This window comes from Natrix helvetica (genome assembly GCF_964273705.1).
Source record: "Natrix helvetica genome assembly, chromosome: 12".
Lineage (NCBI taxonomy): Eukaryota > Metazoa > Chordata > Lepidosauria > Squamata > Natricidae > Natrix > Natrix helvetica.
The window spans coordinates 11,965,320-11,992,582 of record NC_138556.1 but is presented as its reverse complement, the minus strand read 5'-3'; the positions used below and the strand labels follow the sequence as shown (position 1 = coordinate 11,992,582).

At 44.4% G+C, this 27,263-nt stretch overlaps 1 protein-coding gene across 2 annotated transcripts in view; it reads right to left on the bottom strand.

Annotated features, from left to right (window-relative positions):
- Window positions 1–27,263, bottom strand: part of ARNT2 (aryl hydrocarbon receptor nuclear translocator 2) — a 102,410-nt gene that overhangs the window by 65,190 nt on the left and 9,957 nt on the right. The window contains exons 2-4 of one of the 2 annotated variants that reach the window (XM_081964738.1): window positions 20,076–20,187; window positions 17,023–17,070; window positions 2,905–3,118 (exon numbers count right to left, since the gene is read on the bottom strand). In XM_081964738.1, the coding sequence (XP_081820864.1) occupies window positions 2,905–3,118; window positions 17,023–17,070; window positions 20,076–20,187 (374 nt within the window). Of the gene's footprint in view, window positions 1–2,904; window positions 3,119–17,022; window positions 17,071–18,731; window positions 18,841–20,075; window positions 20,188–27,263 lie in introns of those variants that run through there. The other variant, XM_081964737.1, reaches the window with a different exon arrangement.

The following is a 27,263-nucleotide window of genomic DNA, read 5'->3' as shown; positions in this document are numbered from 1 at the left end:
TCTTGCCTCTGAGCTTAAATTACAGAAAACATTTACACAGATCCATCCATTTGTACAATTGAGTGTGTATAGAACACTCTTTGTGCATTGTAAAGTGCCTTGGAAATACAATTACACTGTATTCCAGCCATTATTTCAACAGCCTCAGACCTTCCTGGACATGGTCAAGGACTTTCATTCTTTTTCTCCTGAAGTCTTGAGTTTGACTTCAGGGGAGTTTGACTTCAGGGGAGACATGATATCAGTGTTCCAATATTTGAGGGGCTGCCAAAGAGAGGAGGGGGCTAGGCTATTTTCCAAAGCACCTGAAGGCCAGACAAGGAATAACGGATGGAAACTGAACAAGGAGAGATTCAACCTAGAAATAAGGAGGAACTTTCTGACAGTGAGAACAAACAACCAATGGAACAGAAGTTGCGGGAGCTTCATCCCTGGAGACTTTCAAGAAGAGATTGGACTGCCATTTGTCATAAATGGTGTAGGGTCTCCTGCTTGAGTGGAGGGTTGGACTAGATGACCTACAAGGTCCCTTCCAACTTTGTTAATCTGAGAAAGGAAACTTTGGATGTGACGTTCAGCAGAAATTTCACCCAGCACACGAATAACCCATTCCACTTTTAATTATCCTACTTTCTACCATACCTCCCGTGCACGTTCCATTCACAAGTATTTCTGTTGTAAATTAACTATAATTTGTTCCCCGTTCCTTAGTTCTCTAAACTTTAGAAAACAGAGATCATTACTTCTCTCACATCATGCTGCCATTTTCCTACAGTCTGGAATATACATGCAATGCCCAGCCAAAATAAAATATCACATCAGGGTTAAGGCGCTGGTTGATTGCCTACAACACAACAAACCATAAACTACTCAAGACCCTTTTTAGCCTCTGCTGAGTGTTATACAGACCACAAACAATTTGTGTGTTGTGTGTGTGTGTGTGTGTGTGTGTGTGTGCAACACCAAAAGTTAATTATCCATACTTATTTTTAGACAACATTGCAAATGTAACGTAATCAAAAGACAGTGTCCCTGAAAAGCATGGATGATATTTCTCAGGGCAGAGATGTCAGTTACATCAACAACTATTCTGCTTCAAAGCCACCAAACACAGGGGCAAAAAGAATGGGAAAGGAGAAGGAAACCAACAAGCCATTGTTGCAAGGGTGAATTCAGGGGTAAGATTCAGCCGGTTCGGACCAGTTCGGGTAAACCGGTAGTTCCCTCAATCAGTTCGCCTCGTCCACCTGCCTCTGCTCCATTCCGTCCTATATTTCCTTTGTTTGAAGCCCAGTTGATCAGCGCAGCAGAGCGGATTGCCATGTCTCACCTGTTTTACTCACCGTGGCTGCAGGAAAAGGTAGGATTTAGGGCTGATTTCAAAGGCAATGTGCTCATGCGCAGAGTGCAAAGCGCCCCCTGACGCGAACCAGTCGTTGCACCAGTTGAATCCCACCGCTGGGTGAATTGCAACCTCATGTTGACCCAGGGCGATCAACCATTCAATGTGACATTATTTTAGTTGGCAATTAAAAAAAATCGGTCCACATTATGTCAGGTGCCTAAGAGATTTCAGCTGAGTTCATGCTTAGCAATCAAGTGAAGCCATGTGTGGTTGTAGGACTGAGATTTACATCTTCTTGGGTTCAGGTAGCCTGAGAACACATTCATTATAGCTCCGTTATGTTAGGAGGTTGACCGTTGTGAAGCAGACAGTGGAGGTTTCTAGGACACTACCCTATTTCCCCGAAAATAAGACTTCACCGGATAATAAGCCCTCCCCTAAAATATTTAAATGCATGAGCAGACGGTCCCCACCACTTCCTGGGGGGGACACCCCACATGCACCTGCCATCCATGCAGAACGGCCTCGTGGAGGCCACTCCTGCAAATCCTTGCTACCACGCCCCTTCTCTTAGTGGCGGCCACAAAAAGAGTGACAGGCCCAGTAACGCTAGGGCTGGCAAGAATGTGCCAGAAACAGAGACAGAACTTCCGGCCCTCTCTGGATGAGCTGAGCCATGGCCCGAGGTTAAGAGGCCTCCTGCACCTCCAAAATAATAAGACCTCCCTGAAAATAAGGCCAAGCGCTTATTTCGGGGGTTAAAAATAAGAACCTGTCTTATTTTTAGGGAAACATGGTATGAGCAAAGAAAGTTCTTTTAATCCACTGTCCCATCTTTAAATGGGCTCATAACGAGCAGGGAAGAACCCGTCTAGATGGGAGACCTTCAGAAATATAAAGGGGGCTTCTGCAGCCCCCGTGATTGCCTTGTCTTTCAATCCGATTGTGAACTCTTCCTTGGGAATGAACGGAAGTGTGGGTGAGAAGCCCAGGAAGGCGGAAGAGCCGCTCCCAAGGCAATGATTAGATAAACGGGGCTTGAGCCCATTCCAAGAAAGCAACTGGAGAAAACATTTCAGGCGAGCCCCTCTCTCGTTCACTAGCAGTCAAAAGGAGGGAGGAGGAAATCATACACAGACTTGCAAGATCCTGTTCCTACAGCTGTTCCAGTAAACATCTGTTTACAACCTCTGCTCAAGATAACAACCCTGTTGTCTTTCATCTGCTTTACCTGGGATGAGTGATCACCTCCAGAAAGCAGACTGCGCTAGGAAAGACAGGACATTCACTCACCACCTTTCAACCACCTTGTAGGCAAGAAACCAACCCCCTCCCCCAAACCCCAGCATCCTCATTATTAAAAAAAAGCTATTCTCCCTTGGGAAGAAACCCCTGCCGTTCAAACTGAAGGGGAACAATCTAAAGACAGACGGAGGAAATTTCCACTAGGACGAGCTGCAATCCAGCCTCCCTGTAATATGTCAAAAACATGTTCCTGGTCTCTCCAACCCCTGCGAGATCCTCAAGTTTGCTCTATAGCCTTGTACAAAGCCACCCACCTGCTCGGTTAGGAAAGAAGGCTTATATGCTCCATCGGTAGATTTGTTCCCAGTGCCCCTCATGGACTTCATGTGAGACACTGCCATGCGTAGGATGGTCAGCTTGTCGGGTTTGCGCGCCAAGGCGCTGCAGGTGGGCACCATGTCAGAGAGCTCGGTGATGTACTGGGTCATCTTGTTCCTCCTGCGTCTCTCGATCTCACTATGGTTCTCCCTAAGCACACATGAGAAGGAGCAAACCGAGAGAGAAAGCGAGATGCTGTCGGTAAAAGATGCAGTGCTTGGAAATTGGCATAGCAGTTCCAGTTGGGCTCAAAGGGGGAGGCCCTATGCCCGAGCATCCCAAAGACTTGAAATGCAAGGACCAGGGAAGAGCAATAACACTTAGCCCTTAGACTTATATACCACTTCACAGTGCTTTACAGACCTCTCTAAGCGGTTTACAGAGTCAGCATATTGTCCCCACAACAATCTGGGTCCTCATTTTACCCACCTTGGAAGGATGGAAGGTTGAATTAATCTTGAACCATTCAGGATCGAACTGCTGGCAGTCGGCAGAGTTAGCCTGCAATGCTGCATTGTAACCATTGTGCCACCATGGCCCTTCCTTCCTTCTTTCCTTCCTTCCTTCCTTCCTTCCTTCCTTCCTTCCTTCCTGCCTGCCTGCCTGCCTGCCTGCCTGCCTGCCTTCCTTCCTTCCTTCCTTCCTTCCTTCCTTCCTTCCTTCCTTCTTTCCTTCCTTTCTGCCTGCCTGCCTGCCTGCCTTCCAACTTAGACTTCACAGTGCTTTATCACCCTCTCTAAGCAGTTTACAGAGTCAGCACATTGCCTTCAACAATCTGGGTCCTCATTTTACCCACTTCGGAAGGATGGAAGGCTGAGTCTCACCTTGAGCCTGGTGAGATTTGAACTGCCAAATTGCAGGTCGGCTGGCAGTCAGCAGAAGCAGCCTGCAATACTGCACTCTAACCACTGGGCCACTGTGGCTCTTCGAGAGGGAGACATTGTGGGTGGGCTCTCAATTCACATTTATAGGGTTAGGTAAACTAGCAGAATACACAGGGAGTCCTCGATGTACGACTGCAATTGAGCCCCTAATTGATGTTGTTCAGCGAGACATCTGTTAAAGGAGCCTTTCCCCCATTTTACAAACTTTCTTGCCGCCGTTCTTAAGTGAATCACCACAGTTGGTAAATGAGTAATCTGGCTGTTGAGTGATTCTGGCTTCCCCATTGACTCTGCTTGTCCAAAGGATTACAAAAAGGTGATCCCGTGAGCCACGGTCATAAGTATGAGTCAATGGCCAAGCATCTGAATTTTGATCCTGCGATCATGGGGATGCTGGAAAGATTGTAACTGTGAAAAACGGCCCTGAGTCACTTTTTTCAGTGCATTGTAACTGAGTGAACAGTTGTAAGTCGAGGACTACCAGGTGCACCCAACAGTTCTTGTGTCCCAATCTACACTTACAAGCAAATGGATCTCAGTCTAGAGCAGCGGTTCTCAACCTGTGGGTCGGGACCCCTTTGGGGATCGAACGACCCTTTCACGGGGGTCGCCTAAGACCTTCAGAAAACACATATTTTTGAAAAAAATACGGAAAACATAAAATAATTTTATGGTTGGGGGTCACCACAACATGAGGAACTGTATTAAAGGGTCGTGGTATTAGGAAGGTTGAGACCCACTGGTCTAGAGGGATGTTGGGTTTATGGCTAGAGGAAGTAGCCTAGGGGAGAGTAGGGAGAACCAGAAAAGTGGGCTGAAGTGGCCTTGGTCCTCAAGCCCTTCTTAAGAGATAAACAAGGGAACAACAATGAGAGCAATGACAAAACAATTAAAAAAGGATTGGTCAACTTTATCTGCAGCCCAGTGGTAGGCGACCTTTTCCACAATCCGTATTTACACTGTCCTTGTTGCTCTAACCCATCCCACTGCAAAGAACATGGACTTTCAGCTCCCACTTTGGACCGCGAGTGTCCAACATCCATCAAGAGAGGGCCAAAAGAGGAAGGTCTTTCTTGGAAAGGGTTTCCTGGTATAGGGTTTCCTGCCTAGGCAGGGGGTTGGACTAGAAGACCTCCAAGGTCCCTTCCAACTCTACTATTGTATTGTATTATTGTATTGTATAAACCAGATCTACCAAGTCTTCTGCTCTCCCAAATCCCTGCTATTTTCAGCCACCAATCCTACTCATGCCATTTGGGTAAGGACACCGTCTTTTCTAGCCAAGGTCATCTCGTGTTTGGTTGTTTTCCCACCCACCCCTTGCTTAGAAAATTAGGGCACATAACCCTGGTTTTCCCAGGCACCAGAACACGCATGGAACCCCCCTGCCCACAAAACCTGAAGTTGCAATGGAGGAAGCAGATCCACACTCCGATTTCGTGGCCCAGGCAGATCTTCCTCCTTCACTGAAATGAAAACAGGTAGGTCTTGGCAAGCCGGGGAGTTTCATGCATGCATGAATAGGAAGAGACTCTGCACCCAGGACGACCAATCGGCATCTTGAGGAAGGGAAGCAATGGGGCAACGGCAAACTTCCAAAGGGGCGGGGGGAGAAAAAACTTGGGGAACAAGGAAAACGGAACCATTTCCCACTGTTTTGAATGAAACATCATGGAACGTTTTAGTCTGTTTCTCATCAAAATCTTAGGTGGTTTATCAAGCACTACATTACATCAGTGGTGGGTTCCAGGCGGTATGCCCCGGTACGTGCCTACTGGCCGGAAGCAACAACTACCATATCGGAATGGTGCTTTGGAGGGTCCGCCCACCTGCCCTCGTTCCTTACCTGTATTTGACGGAAATGGGCCATTTGCGCAAGGCGTACGGCAACTGCGCGACACTCCATGAAGCAGCTGGAGCATCGCAAGCAGTGGGTGTGCATGCATGCACAGAGAGCCCGTGGTGGACGCCTGGCCCCGCTGCAGTGTACCAGTTGCAACGGGAGCCAAAACCCACCACTGTGTTACATATAACAAGAACAATAGTAACAATAAGCCAAGGCAACCCAGATTCTGCTCCATGAATAGAATTCTGCAATCGGCAGAAATGGGTGTTTGGATTGATTCATTTACATTTCATTCCACTTTTCCTTATACAAGAGCGAAGTAAAGATGATCCATTCCACCTTCATACATACAATATATAAACTCCCAAGCATAAAAGCACAAGCAATAAATCTGGATTCTTTTACAGGGATGGGGGGTGGGTGGGCGTTTGGACTGTTGTTATGGGGAAATGATTTTAGGAATGACCACACTGGAAGAAGATGTTGAAGTGGGACAAGACAGCAAATATTGCCTGGTGGCGATAGGAAGGCCTCAGGTAAAAAAATACTTTTTGGTTACAAAAAAAAAAAAACCCGCTTGCAGAAGTTAACTCTGTGATTTGCTTATTTATTTGTTTGCTTGTTTTAAATTATTATAAAAGCTATTCTCTAAAGCACCTGAGGGCAGAACAAGAAGCAAAGGATTGAAACTAATCAAGGAGAGAAGCCACCTAGAACTAAGGGGAAATTTTCCGACAGAACAGTTAATCAGTGGAACAACTTGCCTCCAGAAGTTGCGAATGCTCCAACACTGGAAGTTTTTAAGAAGATGTTGGATATCCATTTGTCTGAAGAGGTGTAGGGTTTCCTGCCTAAGCAGGGGTTTGGACTAGAAGACCTCCAAGGTCCCTTCCAACTCTATTATTCTATTCCATTCCATTCCATTCTATTCTAAACTCTTGGCAAGTTCATTTCTACTATTAGTTGCATATTCTGCATTTCTCCTGTAACTTCACTGAACCTAGAGTTTAGGTTGCTTCAATATATCTAGTTTCCCTCTCGACACGACCATCTTCTAAAACAGACAGAGAAATTTCATGCCTAAAGCCAATTCCCCATTTCCAAGTTTTCCTCCACTGAAGCACGGAAGATAATGGAAATGAACAGGGAAGGAGGAGGAGGGAAATGTGATCTGGGCATGTTCAGAGAGGCCAGGGCAGGATACAGAGTGTTCTGCACCCAAAATGTAAGTGTTGGCATGAGGCAACAGATTATTGCAAAAAAAAAAAAAAAAAAAAGATAACTTGCCTGTTTTTAGATAGACCTGCTTGTTTTTCACCACGGGCCCAAGTCCCCAGTAGACCATCTGAAAGTAACCTTCTTAAACTCAATGCTCTACTTGATTCTATTTTATTGAGATATTTTCCCAGGAAGGTAGCATGGAGAAAAGGCTGTGCATCACTTTTAGGAAATAGCCTCAGGCTCTTTTTAGAACCACATCCAGGGGAGAAGAAGAAAGATAAAGAACAATAAATGGAGACTAGAAAGACTATTTCTAGGAAACGGTAGGATGCAGTAGAAAGCAACCTCCTGCAAGGCAAATATCTTGTAACAACAGCTAGGAGATGCTCCTAAAATTCCAAATTACTCACTAACTCCCAAGACTGGGGATTCCTGACGTAGAGTTTAAGGCTTATAAAACGGTTCCATGTGTGCAGGTATGTCTGGAGGAGAGAAAGGGAGGGTGTCCCTGAATGTGTGAATGCACATGAGAAACATCCATGCATTTTCCGTGACCCATTTGCCACACAGCACCACTTGACTGCTCCCATTGCATCCAAATATTAGCAATAACACTTAGCACTTAAGACTTATATACCGCTTCATGGTGCTTTTACAGCCCTCTCTAAGCGGTTCACCGAGACGACATATTGCCTCCCACAATCTGGATCCTCGGAAGGAGGGAAGCCTGATTCAACCTTGAGCCTGGTGAGATTCGAACTGCCAAATTGCAGGGAGCCGGCAGTCGGCAGAAGTAGCCTGCAGTACTGCACTCTCACCACTGCGCCACCTCAGCTCTATTCAGCAATACCTCAAGGGCAAGGAGGTCAGACATAAAGCCATCTTGATATATTGCCTCTCCTGTCAACAAATAGCATGGGCTTCCCATTTATTCACTAAGAAGAGCCAGGGAGGGGGGTGCAGCCAATCCAGTAGACGAGAAGCTATACTATGTATGATAATTTCAGCTCTCCTTAAAGCAGGGGTGTCCAAACTTGGGAACTTTAAGACTTGAGGACTTCAACTCCCAGAATTCCCCAGCCAGCATGGCTGGCTGGGGAATTCTGGGAGTTGAAGTCCACAAGTCTTAAAGTTCCCAAGTTTGGACACCCCTGCCTTAAAGGGAAGACAAACATCAGCTCTCCCAAGGCATTTGATGGACTCTCCCCAAAACTTAAACCCATTGATCAATGAAGATCTCAATTTTGTCTTTTCCCAACGTTCCTGCTTCAAGATATTAAGCAAGTAAGACCAAGCTTCCCTGTAGCAGCTTCTGGTTCTACAATTTCCTCCCTAAACAGCTCTCCCCAACATCAACTGCAATATGTCTGTGGAGCTTCCCAGTCATCCCGGTCATGGTTATCCCAAAGGTGTTTTTTCCAAGAGGCAACTGGACTTCCTGGTTTGTCTTGGAAGACATTTCTCTTCTCATCCAAGAAGCTTCTTCAGCTCTGCTAAGAAAGACCAGAAAGTCCAGTTGTCTCTTGAAAAACCACCTTTGAGACAACCGTGCTTTGGATGACTGAGAAGCTCCATGGACACCAGAGCTTAAGAAGCTTCTTGGATGAGAAGCGAAACGTCTTCCAAGAAAAACCAGAAAGTCCAGCTGCCTCTTGAAAAAGCACAATCAACTACAATAGTTTTCTCCCAATTAACTAAACCGGTTCCTGTTCACTCAACTTAATTAAGTTAATTTACTGATTGGCCCTGTTTTTATTCAGTGGCTGGGGCCAAACATCACTGCCAACATGGGGATGGCTTAGGATGATGTGTCAACTCAATCCCATCCTGCTGTTGTGGCCCGCTAGCAGTCCTGGAGTCTGGGGAAAGTTCTGATGGATGCTCTGCATCAGAAGCAGAGATACAGCCAGGGCCGTCTGACATTCCCGACATTCCCCAGCTGCCTTCGGAGTTGGAGATAAGCGGGGAAGAAGAACAGCTGGGGCCTGTTCCAGATGCGCATATGCGCAGAGCTGTCCCAGGAAAAAAGAACAATGGAGGACCAGGAGCCAACTCAGAAAGAAAGGCACACGGGGATGCTGAATGGCCCGTCCCTAACTGGGGAATAAATAGAAACGAAAAGGGAGTGGCGTCACGGGAGACAACCATTCGAATTTATTTAAGAAGATTTGCTTATGGTGGAGACTTCTTGCCAGGAATTAATTTACAGCTTTGAGACTGGTAGCTCTCGGCCTGGCAATTATCCAAGGACTGATAAGGTCTGTTATTGCAATGAACCCTTGGAAGGATTATTGCCTGGACTTTTCTATGTGTGAATGCCATGAATTCACAGTAATTACATAAAGAGGGTTTTTCTCTGGGACAAGGAGTTTGTTTATTGGTTCTGTTGAGGCTGGGTCAGAGCGCCTGCTCTGTAGTCTTTCCCCAACTCGTCAATCCATTGTCTTTACTGCAACAGACAGAAGACACTGCTGCACACCAAGTCAGTCTCTTTATCCTTCCAGTCCCTGCTACCTGCTTCTCTAAAAGAAAAGGAGATGGCAAGAACCTTCTGCAGCAAAGTTCGACCTTTGTAAATTAAGTTATGCCCCTTCTTTTGAAACTCTAGAAAGCTGCTGGGCTGTAGAAAGGTGATGACATTCGAGCTCCGTCAATCTCTTAGGGCTGCATTCACACAACACACTATTAAGGCAGTCAACACTGATCAAATGTGTTCCGACAACAAGCAAGTTTTCTGGCTTACTGTTTTCTACCAACTCAAGATCAACGTGTTTGGGTTAAGATTCAGCAACAAAAAAAAGGGGTTAATTCAATAACCAGATGAAATGGCTCGTGTGAATTCAACCTAGTAGTGTTGGGTTGGCCTAGAGGTGGAGCTCTCGCCTCACAAATCAGGAGGCTGGGAGTTCGATCCTAGGTAGAGGCAGGCATTTCTCTCTCTGGGCACAATGAGAGTAGATCTGCTGGGGAAAAAATCTCCGCCTTGGTGACAGGAAGGGCATCGGCCAGTAAACATTCAGCTCCACTCAGTTGCCCAGATTCCATCCCGCAAAGGGATTATGGGGTGATTAAAAGAAGATGATGTGAATTCAACCGAGTATTTCTGCATAGGTGGGGAGGAGTATCTCCAATCTTGGGTTGGAACTGCATTTAATTTTCATCAGAATCAAGTCCAATGAGTTAGTTTAAGTTTTATTAGATTTATAGACCGCCCCCTCTCCCCGAAGGGACTCGAGGCAGCATCTTTTCTATTCCTTTCATAGTAATCCACTTCCAAGGGATCTTCTTGCCTCTATAACAAGTACATTCTGCTTTGGTTTTACACCCTTCTTCTAAGACTGCCCCTTCCAGAAGGTATCTCCGATCTCGCCTCTCTTTTCTGGATCAGCCATTATTTTGACACAATCCCCCGCTCTCCCCCCCCCCCAAAGAGAAAACTAACTTCTTAAGGCTGAAATCCAAAGGGCTGGATGGATTTTTTTCTCTCGTTTATTTTAGGATTATCCCTTCTCCCTTTTTTTTTTCCAACGCCTACCTTGCATATTTTTCCTTATCAACAGAGATTGGATCATCATACCTGCGGAGGGGAAAGAAAAGGAAAGCATAACCAAAACAGGGTACATAACAAGGGTTAAGATGAGAAAAACATATTGAAAGTATGGGCAAATGCCTTATCATTCTCAGCCAGTTGGGATAGGGAACAAGGTAACCTCCAAGGACGGTGGGCATCAGTTCCCACTGACTTAATAGTACTAGATATAGCCCTTAGACTTATATACCGCTTTACAGCCCTTTCTAAGCGCTTTACAGAGTCAACCTCTTGCCCCCAACAATCTGGGTCCTCATTTTACCCACCTCGGAAGGATGGAAAGCCGAGTCAACCTTGAGATATGAACTGCTGAACTGCAGCTGGCAGTCAGCTGAAGTAGCCTGCAGTACTGCACTCTAACCACTGCGCCACCCCGGCTCTTAAACAGCGATAGAAAGTAAACCACTGCAACCGTCATAAATATAAACCAGTTGCCCAGCATCTGAATTTTGATCCCAACATCCATCGGGATGTTGGAAAGATCGTAACTGTGAAAAATGGACTTATCCCTTTTTACAAGAGGCCATTGTAACTTTGAACGGTCACTAAACGGATGGTTGTAAGCTGAAGGACTTCCTGTTAATTTGCTTTAAGATGTCTCTGCATGAATAGAATAGAATAGAATAGAATAGAATAGAATGGAATAGAATAGAATAGAATAATGGGATGGGATGGGACAGAATAGAATAATGGGATGGGAAGGGACAGAATAGAATAATGGGATGGGATGGGACAGAATAGAATAGAATAGAATAGAATAGAATAGAATAGAATAAGGAATAGAATAGAAGGAATAGAATAGAATAGAATAAGGAATAGGAATAGAATAGAATAGAATAGAATAGAATAGAATAGAATAGAATAGAATAGAATAGAATAGAATAGGAATAGAATAATGGGATGGGATGGGATGGAATAGAATAGAATAGAATAGAATAGAATAGAATAGAAGGAATAGAATAGAATAAGGAATAGAAAGGAATAGAATAGAATAAGGAATAGAATAGAATAGAATAGAATAGAATGTAACTAAATCTCATTTAGCAATGAGATTGCTAAATCCTCAAGGTTCGCCTATTCTCCCTTGCCTGGCTTCACCCAGGCTATTATTCAGACTTCAAATGCCAAGGAGGCAAAGACTGAAGGATACAGACCTTGGATCAGCTATTTTTATTGCCGATACTAAAAAAGCCATAATTAGAGCAGAATAACCACCAACCGCCAATTTTGAGTCCCACGTTTCAGCACGGCAGTCCAGAGGTGCAAACGTTATATCTTTCTTCTCTTCAGAAATGGGGGGGGGGGAGAGGCAATTCCTCAGGGAGAATGACAGTTGAGAACACTGCATAGTTATGTTAATGGACCTGTCTGTCTCAGGCTCTTCTGTCTGGCTTTCGGCCTCCTAGACCTCAAAAGCCCTCTCCTCTACCCAAAGCCTCAAGGACACCAAAAGATCTCGCTTCCTGTTTTAAACCAAGAACAGCTTTCTTACATTTTAACTTGGAGCCCTCTGGCTCATTTAAACCAGAGATGCGTAACGTTTCTTTTTTTCTTTTCTTTTTTCCAAGCCAAAAGACAAACTTGGGTTTTGAGTCGTACTCTAAGGGGCTGCGTTCCAAAAGCTGAGAAGGGCATGGACAAGAAAACAAAATTGCAGTTTTCTAAAAAAATTAATGAACTACAAATGTATACCACGCTCTCTTCCCATCTGTTCCCTCGCTTCCTCCTTTGGATGAATTCAGGATTACAATTCTCTGTCTTTTGTTGTTGTGGTTGTCATTTGCTTTAGGCAGCGTTTTGTTGATCGCCCAAATGGCGAAATAAAATTTAAAAAGAACGAAGGCGGCTGAAGTGAGAGAGACGCTTGGGGCCGTGGCCAAGTATTTTAGAGGGCTACGTACATCCCTGGGACCACAGATTATGCCCTGACTTGAAATGGGTCAGAAGCTAGCTAGAATTACAAAGATGGGTGGGGAACCATTCACTGGAATGAACTTTGCTTTCATCGGAGCTTTGCCGTCTCTGGAGGGCATGGGAAACGGTGGCGGAGTTTAAAAGTTGTAGTGCTTTAAGCTTGCCGCGGTACCAGGAAAAGGAGAAGGAAATCCAAAAAGACAACAACGCTCATATTTGTCTTGGCTCAGACATGAAGACCAGTCTCTTCACCCAGACCTTTGGGAGGGAAGAGGGAGACATCTCTTCATTCCATCTGGCCTGTTGCGATTGCTATCTTTTTTTCCATCTTCTACTGATTTTTATTGTAATATCTTTGTTTGTCGTGAGCCACCCAGAAGGGTTGGGTGTCAGACGCACGCAATCTTCCACAACAACAACAAGCAACTAAGGTTCACCCATGATGTCTCAGCAGGCTGAGGAGAGATGGTCCTCAACTTACGACCCGATTAGGACCAGAATATCTGTTGCTAAGCAAGGGGGTTGCTAAGTGAGTTACGCCCAATTCTACAATGTTTTTAGCCAGGGTCGTTAGGGCGAGTCACTGCCGTTGAAGGAATAGCAATAGCAATTAGACTTATACACTACTTCTTTACAGCCCTCTCTAAGCGGTTTACACAGTCAGCCTCTTGCCCCCAACAATCTGGGTCCTCATTTTACCAACCTCAGAAGGATGGAAGGATGAGTCAACCTTGAGCCAGTCAGGATCGAACTCCTGGCAGTAGGCAGAGTTAGCCTCAGAGGTGAGTTCCTACCAGTTCAGCCTGCTTAGGCCAAACCGGTATTGCTTTGGCAGCCTGGGTCAGTGGCAATGACCTAGGCCTGCCACACCCCCAAACTGGTTCTCCTATTTTGTTTTTTTACTTCTGCGCATGTGCAGAAAAAAATTTATTGCACTGTGCAGCGTGCCCACGAGCAAACCAGTAGTAGGGCCTGCCAGAACCCACCCTGTTAGCCTGCAATATTACATTCTATCCACTGCACCACCAAAGGTCTAATCACCAAATATACTTCAAAATCTAGGGTTCCAAAGTGAAGGGACAACAATCAACAGAAAATCTATTTCAGGAGCAGATCCTGTATTTTGGTCTATTCTATTTTGCAGTCCTTAAGCAAATCCAGCTTTTGCAACTGACTTGGCTTGTGGAAGGTTGGTTAAGAAGATTGTAAATGATAATCAATGAGTGAAAACATCGTAAATACATGCCGGATGCCAAACGCTCCAATTTTGATCACAGGATTCTGGAGATGCTGCAATGGTCGTAAGGGCAAGGACAGATCGTACGTCACTTTGTTCAATGCCATTGTAACTCTGGACAGTCACTCAACAAAGTGTTGTGGCCCACCAGCGGAGTCAGACAGTGAGGAGGTTGGGGAGGAACATAGGCCAGTCCTCAGGGCTGAGGAAAGCTCAGACGAGGGCTCTGCATCAGAGGCAGAGAGAAAGCTACACAGGAGTAAGGCAGAGGAACAGCTGGAGCCGGTTCCCAGTGTGCGCATGCGCAGAGCTGCCAGAAGACAAGAACTAAGAAAGCAGAGTCAACTTGGAAGTAAAGCCACACCATGGAGGTGATTGGCCCCTCCCGTAGGAAACAAAAGAGGAGCAAACGGGGAGGGGGCTTTTGCAGGAAACAATTCGTTCCTTCGGTCGTTTCAAGAGTAGAAAGTTCTGTTTGTGACTATAAGAGACTCTGTGCCAAGTTTTGCCTTGCCCTGCGTTTGGAAACTACTTATTTGGCAGCTCTCCAAACGAGATAAGGTTTGTGTTGATAAACATTCCTCTGAAAGACTGCGTGCTAAGCCTGGCTGACTGTGAATGAAAGGAATTCACAGTTGTGTAAATAAAAGAGGGTTTACTGGGACCAAGACTCTGCTTCTTGCTTTTTAAGGAAGCCTGGGTCAAAACACAAAGGATCTTAAGTCGAAGACTTGCTGTATGCATTGTTTTAGCTGGCTGACAGTTACGCCTCTTTATGTCTGTAGAGGTTTCTCAGTCATCCAGGTCGTGGTTGTCCCAAAGCTTCTTTTTCAGGAGGCAACTGGACTTCCTTTCTTTGAAGATGTTTCTCTTCTCACCAAGCAAAATGTCTTCAAAAAGAAAAAAAAAAGTCCAGTTGTTTCCTGAAAAAGCACCTTCGGGACAACCATGACCTGGATGACTGAGAATCTCTACAGATGTTTAGCTATACGATTTGGGATGAACACGCACTTTGAATGGTGTGGGAAGAGGAACGGATTTCCAGCGGGGGGAAAAATTGCAGACTACAGGAAGCAGGTGACTCTGAGGACACAGATAAACCTCCAGCCGGCCTCAATGACCTGCTAAAAGGATGCAAATGACCAGCTGTCTGCCAGGAATATAAACCCTTTCTTTCCACACCATCCAGTCAGAGCTGTGGAAGCTTCTTGGATGAGAAGCGAAATGCCTTCATAGAAAAAAAACAGAAAGTCCAGTTGCCTCTTGAAAAAAGCATCTTTGGGACAAGCCTCTTTATGCTTTAGCATAAAGAATCACAGAAGGAATGAGTTAGACAGGACTTCCAATCTACGCCAAGTCCTGCCTCCCTGAACTTCACGAAATGGATCCTGACGAATGGCCTTCGGACCTCATTTAGTAGAGCAAACTATCCGAAAATTATTTTAAAAGCTGCCTTTGGATTCAAGGAACAAGGAATGCAAAGCCTCGAGTTTGAAATCCCAGAGAGGTTGTTTTCATCGCACCTACAATATGTCAACCGGATGGGAAGGAGCTCCAAGGAATGCCAAGCATATAAATACTGCTTTGTCATTCCGTTATTTTCAAGTGGAGCTCCTGGCCCAGATTGTGCAAGGACAGAACGATAAAGTAGCAGTAATAAACGGTTAGGGAGTATGTCACAGGGTAGTAGGCAGAAGGATGGTAGTCGCTCTGATTCATTCCCAAGAAGGGCACGTATACACTGCAGGATTGTGATTTGCTCACCTATAGGAAAAAAATATTCTTCTGTTTGATCCATTCTGTTTGGGTAGCTCTACCGCTTTGCGGCTGAGAGTACAAAATCCTCTTTCTAAGAATGAAAATATTTTAAAAAATAGGGTTGCAGACAAGTCCAGCTCAATAAAGAAGAATATTTGTAGCTCAGGGTTGTATAATTGAAGGGCCCTTGGCGCTCTCTGAGTTTGGTTCTTTTCTTGCAGATGTTTCACTCCCCGGACTAGGTAACATCATCAGTGCTAGTAAGGAGTGAGATTGGGGAGGAGGAGGAAGAGAGGGGAGGAGGTAGTGGTGGTCTCGGTGGTCTCTGAGTTTGGTACTTTTCTTGCAGATGTTTCATTACCCAAACTACCTTATTTCCCTGAAAATAAGACCTCCCTGAATAATAAACCCAATTGGGCTTTTGAGCGCATGCGCTAAAATAATCCCTCCCCCAAAAACAAGCCCTCCCCTAAAATATTTAAACGCACGTGCAGCCGGTCCCTGCCATTTCCTGGGGGGAAGGGGGGAACATGCCCCACATACCCCAAATGCACCTGCCAAACGCGCAGAACAGCCTTGCGGAGGCCGCTACCACAAACCCTAGCTACCACGCCCCTTCTCTTAGTGGCGGCCACAAAAGGAGCGGCGGGCTCAGTGATGCTAAGGCTGGCAAGAGCGTGCCAGAAACAGAGACAGAACTTCCAGCCCTCTCTGGATCAGTTCACCCATGGGCTGAGGTTAAGGGGCTTCTGCACCTCAAAAATAATAAGGCCTCCCCGAAAATAAGGCCAAGTGCTTATTTCGAGGATGAAAAGAAAGTAAGACCCTGTCTTATTTTGGGGGAAACACGGTAGGTAGCATCATCCATGCTTATCTATAGACAGGTAGACTACCACTGTTGAATTATCTACCTAATGAAATGTTTGCAAGAAAAGAAGCAAGCTCAGAAAACACTAAGGACCCTTTAGTCCAGGGGTGTCCAAACTTGGGAACTTTAAGGCTTGTGGACTTCAACTCCCAGAATTCCCCAGCCAGCATGGCTGGCTGGGGAATTCTAGGAGTTGAAGTCCACAAGTCTTAAAGTTCCCAAGTTTGGACACCCCTGCTTTAGTCCTTTCTGTGAAATTCCTGGTAGTTGTGCCAGTTTAGAAAACACTAAGGACTCTGGCACAACTACCAGGAATTTCACAGAAATATTGTCGTACTTTGCTTCACACCAGTACCCCAAATTGTTTGCCATGAGCATCTTCTAAAATTCCCTGATGTCTCCTCTTCAAATCCTAATGGATGCAATGGACTGATGAGCTAAAGAAAATGCCTCTGGTTAATAAAGCAGCACAAACATAGTTGTGTATGTGTGTGTGAGCAGGCACAATGTGCTCACAGACACACTCCAAAAATGTTTAGCTTGTCGGAGTTGTTTAAGGGGCACTCTTGAATTTTTTTTTTTTTACATTTCGTTCCATGCTCTTTAATATTAAACACATGCAAATTAATGCATATCTGCTGAGATCACGTGGGGTTCCTTGTAGCATTATTAACTGTGCAACACGGTTTCCCCCATCCGTTTATATACCTTGATGGAGCCCGTTTTTAAAAACTCACCTTGAAAATTTGCTGGGTCCTTCACCATCTTCATCATCAAAGTCCATTCTGGGGGAGGGGAAAAAAGAGTATTACAATTATATCTCCATAGCTGGGAGAGTCTGCATGGATTAAGGAAAGATGAGGTGAGTTATGCATTATTTCTCACGGTGCCTCCCCTTCGGACTTTCTTTGCTCATTTGGCGATGCTTATTATTCTTTCAGTTCTTCCTTTTTGTTAAGGAGTTTATGAGCGGTTCTGCCCCTTCTCTCTTGGGAGTAAACCTAAAACAGCCAAAATGGGCTCTTTGCAGCTCTCCAAATATTCTGGACTCCAAACACCATCAGGCCCAGCCTGCCAGGTCAACAGCAGGGAGAGCAATAGCAATAATACTTAGACTTATATACAGTTTTCACAGTCCTCTCTAAGCAGTTTACAGAGTCAGCCTATTGCCCCCAACAATCTGGGTCCTCATTTTACCCACCTTGGAAGGATGGAAGGCTGAGTCAACCTTGAGCCTGGTGAGATTCGAACTGCCAAACTGCTGTCAGACGGTGATCAGCAGAGGTAGCCTGCAGTACTGCACTCTAACCACTGTGCCAGAGTGGATGAGGGAAACTGGGTGCTGACATCCATAAAGCCATTATCTCTCCTTCAGGTCCCCTCTCCGTGCTATGGATTCTTTTTTTTCCTTAGCACTGCTCAAAAGCAAAATTGTTGGCCACCTCGAACTTCCATTGGTTTGCCTTTCCATCCAGCTGATCATTAAAAGCAAGCCGGAAGTCAAATGTTTCTGTTCTGGTGAAGTTCTCCTGTTATTTGGCTGTTCTTGCTTTGCGTGTGTCACAGCCAGAGGATCTCCAAAGCCTGCCCGATTTCTTCACCCATTACTTTTCTGGTCACCAGGCAAAAAAAAAAATCCATTTCTTCCAGTTCCTCTCTTAACTTTCTTTCCAAACAAAACTCCTCCACCACCACCATTGCTACCCTCCTAATATTGCCCTATTTTTGTCACTTTCTTTGAGTTCTGAAGTCCGATAAGGTTGTTTACTCAAAAATATATGCTTTGCCTAGAACAGGGGTCGGCAACCTTAAACATTCAAAGAGCCACAAAGGTCCTAAACAGAAGCCCCCTGTTCAATTCTGGAGCTGACCGGAAGTCCAGTTCCCCCACCATAGAGTCTCCTCCTAGCGCAGCATCCTTTTTTCTCTACCTGTCCTAACTGAAAGCCCTATCAATTGTGGAGCTGACCAGCGACAGGGAGTCGCAGCAGAGGGATGAAATCCTTGCTCTAGAGCCCCTGGACTAAAGCAAGGACCACTTTATATCTCCCTCCCTAAATCACCATCCCAAACCTTTTGGGAGTCCCTTTTGGGAGAGGGGGTGGTCTAGAAGCGCAGTAAATAAATAAATAAATAAATAAATAAATAAATAAATAAACCTACCTTTAAGAGGTGAGAATAGGGGGAAAGTGAGGCTGTGTGCCAAGCTGTTTCTCAATTAAAATTTAATTTTGGTTACATTATGACCCCGTTTTCTAACTCCATCTTTATATATTTCTGAGCAACAGCTGTAGGGAGTCTGACTCTCATTTTCAATGAAATTAAGCTCTTTCAGCTCTTCTTAATTTGTTGGTGTTTTGATGGTCCTTGATTGGTGGTGAAGCAGTGACCCCCAGTGGTCACTTGGTTAAGTGAATAAAAAGAATAGGATTCACTGTCCACTTACTGTCCACTTCCGGATGGATCTGTGTCTTCCACAAATGGTAGAAATACTTGGAAATGCATTTTTTCTTGGATTTTGTAAACCTCTTGCTTCATTAATTGGTTTAGGGAGCTCCAAAGCTATCAACTGTTTTGTAAATGCTCAAATGGCATTTTGAGACCAGATCTTACAAAAACATAGATTGTGAATTTTCCTTTTCTTTGCCCCTCTAAGGTCATTCAAGCTGCTCATCTTTTTTTCCTTTGCATTTAATGCCTCTGCAGAGCACTATATAAATTTGAAATCAAACCAAGGCTAAGCCTCCCATCCTTTACAAATATTCCCCCAATCGTTTTACCGTTCACAGCATTTCATTCGGATGGATGTTTGGCTGGTTGGCTTGCAGTCCTTCAAAAAGACTGTTCCTTCCACCATGAAAAGTCACGGCATGTTATTTATTTGATGCGAGTGAAAAAGAAAAGGGGAAAAAAATCCATACATCAAGAAATATGAACTGCATCTAACTTTAGCTTTCAGACCAAAACACGAGGTGGAAACTATTAATTCAGGGAGTAGAAAACCTTTTTTGTGCTTAGTGGCTGAAAATCATTTTAGAGAAGATGAAAGCTTCACTGCAGATTTTTCTTTCTTTTCCAATTTTGTACCAGATTGATTCTGGCCATTGTCAGCATCCCTCTTAATAAATTATGATACCTTTCATTTATCTTCTTTGGGACCATAATATTTGTGGTTTTACTTTATGTTCAGACATTTCAGAACTAGTCTATTTCTTTCCAGTCATTTTAGTGTGTGCGCGTGCATTTGCATATATGTGCATACACTTATATAGATATACTCTGTGTGTGTGTGCACCTAGGATAAAATGTTCCTTCATTGTCCTAGCATTTCCAACCTTTATTGGTGCATGATTTATCCATCTCGCAATACCACCTCTTCTTTTCCTTCCAAGTGTTAGGAAATCCATCAGAGAGTGACCTTCAAAGAGAAGATCAGGGTACTAATGCAAAGGAGAAAGGACCCCTCCCTCTTGAATCCTTTTCTTTCATTCATTCTTCATCCTGAATGAAATGTTGTTTGTCCAAAACTTGCAGCCATTTAGCATGCATCTTTGTTTAGGAGTATGTGTGTGTTTGCATGAGATAGATGGAGGGAGGGAGGGAGGAGGAGGAGGAGAAGGGGAAGGAGAAAGAGAAGAAGGGGGGGAGGAGGAAAAGAAGAAGAAGAAAGAGGAGGAGGAGGAGGGGGGAGGAGGAGGAGGAGGAGGAGGAGGAGAATGGCGACAACTCCATCTTGAAAATATCTTGTCTGTCCATTCAACAATATTTTGAAAAAGTGATGCTTACTTACCCAGAACGCCTCTTTCCCCCTCTGGCAGGCACAGATCCTGCCATTCTCACTTGACCAGTGGCCATGGGTGCCACTGGCAATGTCACTGACCCTGGTATGTCCGATGCCATTTCTGTAACACAGAACATAAAGCATCAGCTTAAGTTGGTAGGCAGATGAAGCGACGGGTCTCCTGGCGTGGCTGGGCTTTTGATAGATTGCGTGAGCTCATTCACAAAATGGTTTCCATAGGAGACTTCCCTATTTACATAATGGCTGCTACGGAAAGTATCTTGGTTACGCATTGTCTACTCATGAAAAAAAGGAGACCAAAATCATCCAATTTGTCTCTTTTCAGGGGTGAACCCCCCCCCTTTAAAAAAAATAGATGGAAAACAGGAAGTTGTCCCAGTGGTTCATTTTTTAAGATGCCGTTCCCTCCAAATATCAATGCAATCTGAACTGTTACAAATACAATTATTCTAAACTTCAGTGGTTGCTTGAACCAATGTATTAACCACCCTTCAGCTGAATGTAGAATGCATGGGAAAAGTGCGAAATCTATAACTCTTTAAACCTGCTAAGATGAGTTAGAGAGCCAGTTCGGCGTAGGGGTTAAGCAGTGGTGGGATTCAAATAATTTAACAACCGGTTCTCTGCCCTAATGACCAGCTGGGTAGGCGTGGCTCGATGGTCATGTGACTGGGTGGGCATGGCCAACTCAATGTCACTCAAGTCAATGGGCGCTTCACCTTAGCTGTGACAATGTAATAAGGCTTAACTGGAGAGGCAGTTTCTGTAAGCAGGGCAATCAAGATTAGGGTAGAAACAACACCAGAATGTTTCTTTCCTGCCCTGTAAAGTGGGAAAAAACAAAAGGAGATTTCTTCCAACAACTGGTTCTCTGAACTGCTTAGAAAATTAACAACCGGTTCTCTGGAATAATTGCGAACTGGCTGAGTCCCACCACTGGAGTTAAGGCAGGAGTGTCAAACTCAATTTCATTGAGGGCTGCTTCAGGGGTGTGTTTGACTTCAAGGGGGGCAGTGTGGGTGTGGCCAGCTCAACATCACTTGTGCCAGGGGAGCCAGTAGTGGTCAGAGCCCTCTGCCAGCAAAAACGGGTTCCTGAGCTCAGTTTTTGGCTGCAAAGGCCTCCTGCAACTCTCTGCCGGTGAAAATGGAGCTTGGGACGGCCGCCTGCGGATCCGTATCCGGCCCCCAGGCCTTGAGTTTGGCACCCCTGGGTTAAGGTATAAGGCTAGACGCCAGGAAGGAGAGTGTGAGTTCTAGTCCTGTTACAAATTGTGTTTGTCAGTCGAGGACTACCCGGAATGCAGTTTCAGTCGCGTTACACTCCTCGCTATTCTTCACTGAGCATTTCACAGCATTCGCCTCTTTCTCTCCCTTTGAGAATGAGTTGATTTTAACCACGATTAAGTAGCCATTGGGGGCACGACGTTCAAGAGCGTTGGGTGGAAGCGCAATTTGTTACCCTATTTTAAAGACAGCTGTCGTGGATTTCGCTCCCTGCTAGATCAGCAAGGCAGATGTCTCCTGCTCAACTGCAAGCATTAAAAAGCCAGCATTAAATGCGTTTCTAAGGGCAACAGTGCCATAAAAGGGGCAGACCAAACAATTAAAAATCCAAACTATTTTGAACGGGAAATTTTATGGAACTATTCTGAATAGTTTCATGTGCAAAATGGGACATGGCACAAAATGTTGTGCCAGAAAAAGCTTTAAATGTTTTGCACACCCTCAGAATCCAACAGCCCCTTTTCCTACCCATGAATTTATTATCTATTGATTTTACTTTTTGCAACCAGTCCTGGGATTCTGCTGAGTTGAGAAGAATATGCACAGACCTTCCTGCTCACTGATTATGCATTAAGGCACGCAAGATTTCATCTCTTTCCTTAAACGAAAACTAGATGTTTGGGGTATGTATAAAGCATGCAAATGAAAACCATTTTGAAGACATTTGGCACAATCTACAAAACATACATCTATGCTATTTGTAGGAGAATATGGCCTCACATTCTGAGAGGCTTAACTAAAGATTTTCTTTTTAACAAACTCTCTCTCAAAAAAAATCCCACCTCATTTTCTTTTAAACTAAAGGCAGATGAATGGATGAAATTAAAAATCTGGGATTCCCTTTCCTGAACATTTCCTTAGTCTCTGAAAATTTTTGCTACCTTCTTCCCACAGTACTTTAGAATGAATTCTGGTGATGTTTTAGAGCTTATGTTAGTTGCAAAGTTGTTGTCCTTTATGTTACTCCTTCTGTCACAACATTTTAATCTAGAAGTGTTGATTTTATATCAAATACTATGTTTCTCCAAAAATAAGACAGGGTCTAATTTTCTTTTGACCTCCGAAATAAGCGCTTGGCCTTATTTTCGGTGAGGTTATTTTTGAGGTGCAGGAGGCGGTGAGCGTGGTCACCTCATGGCTGCTGTTGTGTTGCGATATTTTCAGGGAGGGTTTATTTTTGGGGGGGAGGGCTTATTTTAGCACATGAGCTCAAATGTCCAATTGGGCTTATTATCCAGAGAGGTCTTATTTTCAAGGAAACAGGGTATATATTTGTGCCAAGATTAATGTAGCAACTTAGTAGCTCATCAGCATTCTAGGAAAGATTTCTTGGGTCATCTTTGTTTGTTCAAACTGCTATTTTATGCCCTTCAACAGAAGGTAGGAAAACCACAATGCCTTCCAGAAGATAACACTAAGGTCTCTTGTTACTCTTTCTTCAAAAAGTTGGCAGTTAACATTAAACCCACCAACACTTATCTCAATGTCTTTCAGGTTCTTTGCCCACCCATCTTTGGTATTCTTAAAAATGGAGAGATAGGAAGCATTTGAAGATAACAGAAAAGAACTTCACCATTTTCTATTTGATAAAAACCCAGATATCCCCAACAGGGTCGTTATCTTTGCAAGTACCACTAAAATAAAACATAGAATATAGAATCATAGGGTTAGAAGGGATTTAGAAGAGATATGAGAGTGTTCTTATGTACCAGGAGCTATGTTGGCACAGTGGTTAGAATGCAGTATTGCAGCCTAATTCTGCAGACTGCCAGCAGTTCGATTCTCACTGCCTCAAGGTTAAACTCAAGTCTTCCAGTCTTCTGAGGTTGGTAAAATGAGGAGCCAGATTTTGCTGACTCTATAAACTGCTTAGAAACAGCTGTAAAGCACTATGAAGCAGTATATAAGTCTAAGTGTTATTGATGTTGCTAAGTATTATTCCCAGAAACCAGCTGCCAAGCCCCATACAATTGTAAGAAATCAAGGAAGCAAGCAAGCAGTGTAGCAAGATGTCTCACAGAATACAAATAACAGTTAAAAGGGATCTTGGAGGTCCTCTAGTCCAACCTCCTGCTCAGGGCAGGAGACTTACACCATCCTGGTATAAATGGTTGTCCAGACTCTTTTTGAATACCCCCAGTGATGGAGCGCCCACACAACTCCAGGGAGCAAGTTATTCTATTGATTATTCCACACACACCCCTCACCTTCAGGAAATTTCTCTTTAGTTCTAGGTTGCTTCTCTCTTTAATGATCTTCCACCCATCCCTTCTTGTTTTGCTGTCAGATGTTTTGGAGAATGTCAATCCTGTCATCTCTGTAACAGTCCTTCAAGTATTGGAATATGGTTACCCTGAACCCCCCCCCCCCCACACACACACAATCCTTCTCCTTGATAAGCTAGATAACTATGACAATCATGGTACCGAAGACAATCTCTCCAGATCCAAAATGTGTCCTTCAGTCACAAAAGCTGGCCATTCCCAGCTTTGCTGTCTTCGGAGCATGATTCTAAGGCCGTGATGGCAAACTTATGGCACGCAGAGCCCTTTCTGTGGGCACAGACGCCATCGCCACCTGTTCTTCTACATTCCGGCATGCACATGCACACCAGCCAGTGGGTCTTCACGGGTGAAAACAGCCTGGAAAGTGGCCAAAAAACTGGCCAATTGTTGAGCTTTTTTCAGGCCGTTTTGGGGGCATTTTCAGGCTGATCTTTGGGCTGTTTTTAAGTCATTGTTTGGTCAAAAGTGGTCTGCATATAGCTTGAAAAACAGCCCCAAAACAGCCTGAAAGTGGCCCCAAAATGGCCTGAAAACAGCCTAAAAATAGCCTGAAAAGGGCCCGAAAAATGGCCCAAAATGGTCAAAAAAACAGGCATGTGCACATCGGCCAGCTGGTCTTCAGATTTCTGGTGCTCCAGGGTGCATATGCACACACAAACACGTGTGTTCCGATTTGACCATTCAGTGCTGAAAAAGTTTGCCATCACTGTTCTAAGGGATGCTTTGACATAGCACAGCCAGTTAGTGGAAAAAAAAATGTTCAGGTTGCTTCCAGAGAGCTTTGTTCTTTATCAATCCCGGCAGAAATTGTCATAAAAGTTCATATCACAACTGCCATCTAAGCAATGACAGCTTGTCAAATCCGTAACAGGAACATTAAATTGGCCAATTAAATCCGTACAGCATGGTGCACGAACAAGAAGAAGTAAAAAAGGCAATGTTTTCTTTGCGATCCAAAAGGCAACCCATCCGAACCTTTATAATATATGAAGCTGCTTGTTTTTGGGGGTACAAAACGATACCAACCAGAACCCCTTGATCTCTCTCACCAACACAAACCTGATTGTCTTTACTGGAAATACCAGGGCTTGAATTTTCCCATAGGCAAAGTTCCCTATGCCATTCACTTAGAGGTACCGTGCCCTGTCTTCTTAGCGCCTGGAAAATATTCTGATTTTTGCTTCACAAAAGATTCTTTTCATTCCAAAAGGGAACATCTGCACATTAAAAAAAAGAAATCCAACGGGCAAGCTGAATGCTTACCTACAAGGGAGACCTCTTCATTGCCTCCCCAAACCTCTCTTCGTTTCTCATACTGAGACAAAAGGCTGCAGCCAAACAGCCTTTTCACATGTAAAACAAGAGCAAAGCATAAACTTCAGGGTGAGTGACAGGTCTGGCAGCTTGCATTCTTCTGACTCCTACTCAGCCAATGAACCCAGCATAATGGCACGCCAAAGAACTCAGCCGTTGTCAAATAAGCAATTTTATAGGAGAGTTGTGTATAAATGCCCTCTATGCCTCGTGTGTAGGAAGAGAAGGAGGCAGAAAGTACACAAAACATGTACAGAACAGAGTCTCACGGCTGATTGTTTTCCCTGAATCTCCCAGTAAAAAACTCGATTCGGTGTCTGCCCAACTCTAACAGGTTCCTCTTCATCTGTATCTATAACCAGTGGGCTCTTAAATACGATTATTTTATTAGTCATCCCAAGTAGGTAGACAAGCTGCTTTTTCAGGAGGCAACTTGATTTTTCTTCGAAGGCGTTTCGCTTCTCACTCAAGAAGTTTCTTCAGCTCTGACAGGATGGTGAGGAATGGATGGATTTATATTCCTTGCAGATAACTTGGTCATTTGCACCATCGGATCGTCGGAAGCTCCCCCCCCGCCCCCCCGCTTTTTAAAGCATTTTTTTTCCTGCTGGTTCGGGCAAAGCTTCTGTTCTGACCTAGGCTTCCCCAAAAAACACGAGGCAGAGTCCTGGCCCCGCAAAACCTCTTTTATTAGACAAATGTGAATTCCTCTCATTCACATTCAGCAAAGGCCTGGCAAACAGTCTTTCAAAGGAATATTTATGACTACAGATCTTATCTATCTTGGAAAGCTGCCATGTAAATATTTTCCAAATGAGGTGCTGTGCAAAGAAAGATTGGGCGCAAAGTCTCTGAGATTCACTGACAGATCTTCAACACTCCTGAAATGAATCTCACGACCAAACAAACAAATTGTTTCCTGCAAAAGCCCCCTCCCCTTTCCCTCCTCTTTTATTTCCTATGGGAGGGGCCTTTCATCTTCCACCTGTGGCTTTACTCCCAAATCGACCCTGATTTCTGAGTTGTTCTTTTCTCCTGGCAGCTCTGCGCATGCGCACAATGGGAACAGGCTCCAGCTGTTCCTCTGCCTCACTGCTGTCCAGCTTCATAGGCACCTGATCACTGCCAGACGGCCTCGGCCCCATCTCTGCCTCCGACACAGAGCCCTCGTCCGAGCCTTCCAAAGCCTCCAGGACTGGCCCATGCTCCTCCCCAACCTCCTCACTGTCCGACTCTGCTGCCAGCCTGCTGGCGGGCCACAACAACAAGATACCACAAGGAGACAAGAATTATAAAACAGTAATAATAACTGTTAGGAATGTAAGCTAACAGTTGGGTTAGCAATATATAAACCAGGAGCCTACGTACTTAACAATAACAACAACAGACAAGAGGCCATAAGGATGTGATTGACGTATGAAGAAATGTTGGCCCTTCCTGAAAAGACAATGCACCAAATGTTTGTTACAACTTTCAGGATGGAAAACATATCGTCTGCATCAGGAACAGGGTAAATATCTCAGCTTAAGAGAAGCTATGGGCGGGGGGGGGGAGGTATCTGTTATCTCTGGTTTAATCACCTGTGTTATTTTTCCATCATTTGGGTAATTATGCAATTGACATAATTGATGTTAATGATGTTACACAACAGCCATTCTGGGTCATAATTGGACGCAAAAACCATGAGAACCTTGATTATATAATTATAATAATGACTGACAATGATGCAAATTATATAAATTACACCAATAATCTAGATTGCTTCAGACTCTGTGACAGAAGGTTAAGTTTATCCTACATTTCTCCACTGAAACCAAGCCAACTGTTTTGGAAAATGGAAGTTCTATGCTGCCTGACAAGTAATAATGGATGGAAACTGAAGAATAAAAGTTTCAACCTGGAAATAATGAGAAACTTTCCTACAGTGAGAGCAATCAACCCACAGAACAGAAGTTGCCTTCGGAAGTTGTCGGAGCTTCATCACTGGAGGCTTTCAAGAAGACAATGGACTGCCATCTGTCAGAAATGATGTAGGGTCTATTTGGGCGGGGGCTGGACTAGATGATCTACAAGATCCCTTCCAACTCTGTTCATCTGTAATCTGTCCTCAGTTCAAAACACTTTAAAGATCAACCAGCCCTTTGGATTAGGAGACAGGATTCCTTCCATTGTGTATCACACCCACATTGTTCAACCAGGTAGCGTTAGACTCATCCTACTGCAGCTGAAGCCCATCAAACGTAGTTTTGACAAGCACCTCCAAATGACTCTGCAAAATATATTTGACCAAC